Raw genomic sequence first — 6,382 nt, forward strand, 5'->3', positions numbered from 1 at the left:
CAAGAGACATCTGAGCAGAAAATTCTCTCCAGCTTATTCTTTCCTGTAAATAAATTATTCCTGTCAAGAAAACCCCACAACATATAAAATTTTCATTGCTGTCTCTCTGGGATTAGTCCTGAGCAAGGACAGCTGTCTGTGATTTCCAGCCGTTTTAAGATCTTCATAACCTTGTAAAACTATTTCAGAAGGTGGTAGAAGAACCCAATACTACAAGCCGTGATTTTGCTTTTAATGAATTCAAATTAATTAATTACAATTTTATTTTGTAATTAATTAGAGATCATTTTTTTTTCCTTCCCCCTAGGGGAGTGTTCACGTGCTCAGACTGAAGCCATTGCTGAGTTACAACCCCAGTCCATCATCAGTTGCCATCTGGATTTCAGCAGCGATGCCTTTGACTTCCCAGCACAGGATATTTTTGTGGCAGAACCTGGATTTGATGCAGTTTCAGGTAAGATGTGACAAGATGCCATGCTGCAGACAAACACAAGCTCTTTGGTCCAGCAGACTCCACAGAATCTCAGCATCACGGGTTGGGGTTGGAGGGACTTTAAATCCCATCCAGAGGCACCTCCCACTGTCCCAGGCTGCTCCAAGCCCCATCCAACCTGGCCTTGGGCGCTGCCAGGGATCCAGGGGCAGCCACAGCTTCTCTGGGCAGCCTGTGCCAGGGCCTGCCCACCCTCCCAGGGAATGATTTCCTCTCAGCATCCAGAATCAACCTCCTCTCTTTCCTTCTGAAGCCTCTGGGCTTTGCTGTGTACACCTCAGGCCTCAGTGAATTGTTCACATGGACGCTTCTTGTTTCAGTGGGTTTGCTGCCTGTGACAAAATCTTGTGTTGGTTTTCAGAGAAAGCCAGGAATCAGTGGCAGCCCACTTGATGTTTTTCAGAGTTTTTGTAGTGAATCCAAAGAAGCAAAGGAACCCTCAGGTGACAAGTATGCCAAAAGTGGAATGTACCCCCAAAACATCATGAACTGGGCCTTAAAGAGGCAAGGGGGAATTGGCAGGCACTGTGGAGGTTGAATTAAAAATGTATACGTCTACAAAATGTGTTAATGCTTTGAAAGTATAATGTGATTTAGAACAGAACCAAGCCACCGTGGACTGCATGTAAAGAACATTAAATATCCGTTGGATTCATCCCTGCACCCATTGTGTGAACCCCTATTCTACCCTGCATTCTACCCTCTGTTACTTAGCTAGGAGAAGAAAATAAGAGGAAAACATGCACCTGGCCAGTTCTCCTTGTTACTGATGCTTTTTATCTTCCATTCTCTGGGAAGTTTTTACTACCTTTGCTGCTAATAACAAATTAATTGGTCCCATATAAGACTGGAAACACGGTGAGTATATAACTTTTAAAGGAGCTTTTATAAATAAACTACATCTTCACTGACTTGATGATGGTGATGGTAGCTGGCTAAAATTTTAATATTAGTTGAAAAGAATATGGAATAGGATGTTCGGTCTTGTTTTCAGTAAAGCCTTTCAGCATTAGCATAAATGTTACGTTCAAAGTGGAACTGAGTCTCGGTGGCATATGAAAATAAAATGTGACTGGAAGTTACCAGCACAGTGCTTTTTTCATGATGTTCAGTTTGGGACAAGGGATAATTCTGCAGCTGTAGTGCTGGGATTGTGATGTTTGACTCAGCAGACACACTGTCCCAATCCATCACGCCGCTGCTTGAGCTCTACCACCTTCTTTAGCTGCTCTCTGAAGATGTCCCATGGAGAAGAACCCTTCAAGGCGAGCGGTTAACTGACACTGCTTTACACCAAAACAACACAGACTCCGACTTCAGAAGGCAGAAAATGATTTCTTTATTTTTGGGATGTGTCTCCCTTATATACTTTTTTACACAGATCAGTTTGATTGGTGACTAGAAGACAAACCTCTTCAATCACATTGGTCAGACCGAGGGACATCAAGAAGAAGTCCCTCCTAGGGAAAGAATGTAAACAAAGCTACTGTTACAAAAACATGTCTCTTGTTTACAGAAAATTCCCTGGGAAAAGAATTTCAGAAAACCAAACCATCTCAGGCACCAACCTAGAGCTGACAGGCTGTCTTTGTTCCTGCAGGGCACTACACGTGCTCCATCAGGATGCACATCCTGAGCGAGAAGCAGCTGAAGCACCTGAGCAGGAGCAAGGCCAGGCTGCGGGTGGCGGCGGGGCTGCGGGGCAGCGCCGTGCCCGGGGAGCAGCGGGGCACCGACGTGCCCTTCGACCGCTGGTTCTACGCCGACCAGCCCAAGATGCTGCTCAGCAACCAGGACGTCAGCTCTGTCCTGAAAATCTTTGGTGCCAGTGAAATCCTCGATAGCCTGGAGGTGAGTGAGTTCCCGGGAAGTGATACAGGGTCAGCACGTGGTCAGAGTCTTATAAACCAGGTGTAAAATGTATTGATCTCTGAGGGTCCAGTCTTTGCAGAGAAGTGGCTGAAATGAATTAGCCAGGCTGCTCTCCAGAGGTGTTTTGTAAAGCAAAAGGTTTAATAAAGGGAAAATAACAAAATTAGAAATGTTACAGAAAACAAAAGATAAAGCTGCGCACAGGTGTCTGAAAGAACCTCTGCCGCCCTGCTAAAAACCCTCCAAAAAGCCTTTTACTTCTTAGTGCTCCTTCCTAAATACTGAATGTTTTAGGAGGGACAGTTTGGCCTGCAGCCAGTGGAGAGAGATGCAGGGTTTGAAGAACAGTGACAAGATCCAATAGATGCTTTTCTCTTGGCCCTGAGGCAATTACTGCCAGGAGAGTATGGAAAAATCTAGGTAAACTTCCTAAAATGTCTAGAGGTAAACTGAAACTCCTTCCCTATTTGGAAACACCTGCTGGGGATGTAGGAAATGCATTCCTACAGCAGCAGAGCTGAAAGTATTTTGAGCTGTCACAAACTCCCTGCCATCTTTACCGTGTCAAGATTTGTTCCTGAGATGGTTTGGAAATGCTTGTTTTGGAATGTGTTCTTCTTCAGTTTTCACTGTTCACAGGATCCCAGAATGGTTTGGGTTGGCAGGGGCCCTAAAGCTCATCCTGTTCCGGTGCATTGCCATGGCATGCCACTCACTCACTCACTGGGTTGCTCATCCAGGGGCCCATCCAGCCTGGCCCTGGGGTTTTGGGGATAGTCCAGGTGTGCCAGGCTCACCTGGGCATGCAGCCTGGCCTGTGTGACCCCTATGCCAGGGGCAGTCTTGCCCAAATGTGTGTGTGACTGACTGCCCAAAGCTCCCACAGCCCAGTAAGGGTCCATGGGGTTAGCCCAGACCTGTGGAAAGGGCAGGTGAGAGGGGGCACCCTTGGCAATGGGCAGTGTCACTGTAAAGGCACACCTGACTCCTCTGGAGGGGTGAATTGCTCTGTGTTCCTGTGCAGTCACCCGCTGCTGGCGCCTGGCCTGGAGGGCAGAGATGTGCTGTGCTGTCCCCAGCAGTGTGTTTCAGCTTGGATGTTCCCTGTGCAGGTGAAATGCGAGTCCCCAGCAGTGAAGGTGCTGGAGAAGGAGAAATCCTACGGGGTGCCCAGTTACGTGGTGTACACGGTGAGCCTGGCTGACCCCAGGGTTCCCAGCCAGGGCTCCCTGTCCACCACTCTGACTGTCTCCAGCCCCATGACAGACCAGACCCTCACCATCCCCGTGACTGTGATCTACCTGACTGACAGGATCACTGCACCCATAAGATGTAAGTTTAGCCCTGCACTCTGTATGCCAGAAGAAACTTTTAGCTTCTCTGATGTTTATGAGGTTAACTCTTACAGCAGATTGGAGAAGATGCTTTTTTAACTAAATATTGCCTCCTCTTAATCAATTCTGCAGATGAAGCCAGTCTCTTCCAGCAGTTTGTTGAGTCTTACCAGGTGATGATCTTCACGCTTTTTGCACTCTTAGCAGGGACAGCTGTTCTGGTCATAGGTAAGAGAAGGAAAGGTTGCACAAGTATTTTTTTTTTCCCATAGCTTCTTACAATGTGTTAGCTCTAAGATGAAAAGGAATGATTGCCATCTGAACTGATTTTGGTTGTTTTTTCAACTGTCTTGCAGCCTACCATTCATTTTTCTCACAGAATGGACAGCACAATCAGCCAGTGTTCCACCCAAGGACAAGTCTTCTGCACACCCCTAACAGTAAGCAGCTGTCACCCAGTTAGAAGTGAATTAATTGATTAGTCTGACCATTGTGCTGGAATTGAATGTAGGAAGGTCTGTAACCAAGAGTAGCAATGAAAAATAATTTACATTCTTAGAGATCTGTGTAAGTTACAGTGAGCTGCAGGCCTGGCTGTAAACACTGGTGCCTGAGGCAAATTCAAGTGAATGTCACTCGCTGAGGGAAAATGTGCTGTGCCCCCCTCAGACTTAAAAAATCCTGACCAGGAAGGCCCACAAACTTGCAGGGTACCTTTTCAAGAGGTAAAGGGATGGTTTCACCTAGAATGGATCATCAGATTCACTGCCAGTGCCCAGCAGATGATCGAGAGCAGTTCCTTGTTGGCTCCTTCTCCCAGCACCCCTGGGCCTGACTGTTGTCTTCTCCTTGCCCTGTTTCAGGTTCCGTGGTGTCCTCTGCACATTCCTTCAGCTCCCAGGCCTCCAGCAGGCAGTCCAGCCCGTCGACCACGCTCAGGAGCACGGGTTATGCCTCTCAGTAGGGGCAGCACTGTTCCTCCTCCTGCTGCAAATAAAAACAGATACTCAGCTCAGTGCCTTAGCAAGCTCAGCAGCTTCAGCAGTCGACATCTAATTCAAGTTTGCTCTGGAACACAACTAAGTCCTTAATTTATTTATTTTAAAAAATATTTAGGGCTCTTGGAGTTGTTGTTTTTTTGTTTGGTTTTTTTGTTTGGTTTTTTTTTTCTGTGAGTGTTTCAATTCTCAAAAGCTTGTTTTATCTGTTTTGCTGCCTTCACAAAAAGCAGTGTTTATGCTAATCTGGCTTTCTTGCACTCTTCAAGCAACTAGGAGTTACATCTAAGTTAGAGTGATAACAGTTTTTTATTTACTTTTTGTAAAAATTAGATTTCTTTTTAATGAACTTTTTTTAGAAAAAGGGAAATTAGAAAAACAGATGAAATATGAGCCAAAAATGTGAAGGATTGTATATTTCGAAGAACTAGTTTTTCTTTTGCGTTCCAAAACCTCAGGAATGTATTGCACTGATAAGTGTTCTTATCTTTAGCCTTGCACTGGGATTCATCAGCACAATATGCTGGCTTAGCATGAGGAATGCTGGAACAACTGTGAATAATCTGGAAGTTTTTTTTTACAACGACTAAAAAAGGAAAAAAAAAAACCAACAAAACCCCAGAACTTAGTGTGGCTTCCTTTAGGTACAACTGCAGTATTCCTTGGTACTGTAAGCACTTTTCTGAACTGGGAATGTGAAAGCAATGTGCCTTCTAAGTGGACCTTTCTTCTGGTAGGAATCCTTTCTTTTGAGGATATAATCACATCCTCAAAAGAAGAATTACTTTGATTTGTAAGCAGAGTTTTGCAGCTATCAGGTCAGGCTTTTGTTTACATATAAACAAGCATCCCAGTTTTAACTGTGAATAATATTCTGGCTGGCTAAACTTTCCTAAGGACCATAAGGAAAGTGAAATAACAAAATAATTCATGCAAAATACTTTGTGTGCAGAACTATGCAGGCAAACAGATGAATGGAATGCTGACCCAGTGCATGGTGTAGAGTTTTGGTTTCACTCAGTGTTAAAAACAAAAAGATTGTTACATGTAATTTTACTGAGTCTTGTTTAACTTACTGCCTAGTTTTGGAGAAATTGTGCCTTAAGTGCTAGTACTACTTAAAAAGGTCAGTTTGGATGTAGATAATCATTTGAATCTGTATTAAAGCTTTTTAAGACTCATTTATTTTGAATGTTCTTGTGGTTTGGCTGTTCAGAATCTAGCACTGGAATGTGTTATTTGAATCTGTATTATTTAATAAAGCTTGTCAAGTCTCCCTTATTTTGCTGTTGATGAATTTTCTGTGGTTTGGCTGTTTAGAATTTAGCACTGGGCAAATGTTTGAACTTCTCACAGCCCCTCAGTGTCTTCAGTCAGGATTTTCCAATCTTAATTTTCACTTTTGTTGACAATGTAATGGTTTTAAATACTTGGAGAATTTTTCGACTACTATTTGTTGTCAGGGATTTCTCCCAGTTTTCACTGAGCATCTTCAATATCCACCGAAATCAGTGATGGCTGTAGAAGCATTTACAGTGATGACTCTTAATTTTCTAGGTTTGTTCAAACTTCCCATTTTGTTCATTAGGGTTTTAAAGGAAAGATGTGATCTTTTTTCCCCTTCCATTCAGCAGGAAACCGAAGGGCTGTGAATATCTCGGTGCTACTGTGATAAGCTCTTCAGA

At 44.0% G+C, this 6,382-nt stretch overlaps 1 protein-coding gene across 2 annotated transcripts in view; it reads left to right on the forward strand.

Moving 5' to 3' along the window:
• The window catches only part of NUP210 (nucleoporin 210), a 49,708-nt gene extending 43,730 nt beyond the window's left edge, over window positions 1–5,978 (forward strand). For both annotated transcript variants that reach the window (XM_066195750.1, XM_066195751.1), the window contains 6 exons: window positions 308–454; window positions 2,094–2,344; window positions 3,478–3,697; window positions 3,832–3,927; window positions 4,056–4,139; window positions 4,563–5,978. In XM_066195750.1, the coding sequence (XP_066051847.1) occupies window positions 308–454; window positions 2,094–2,344; window positions 3,478–3,697; window positions 3,832–3,927; window positions 4,056–4,139; window positions 4,563–4,663 (899 nt within the window). In that variant the 3' untranslated portion in view covers window positions 4,664–5,978. The remainder of the gene's footprint in view (window positions 1–307; window positions 455–2,093; window positions 2,345–3,477; window positions 3,698–3,831; window positions 3,928–4,055; window positions 4,140–4,562) is intronic.
• Window positions 5,979–6,382: the final 404 nt, after the last annotated feature.

This window comes from Chamaea fasciata, unplaced genomic scaffold (assembly GCF_029207755.1).
Source record: "Chamaea fasciata isolate MVZ Bird 193981 ecotype frontalis unplaced genomic scaffold, bChaFas1.0.hap1 SCAF_13, whole genome shotgun sequence".
Lineage (NCBI taxonomy): Eukaryota > Metazoa > Chordata > Aves > Passeriformes > Sylviidae > Chamaea > Chamaea fasciata.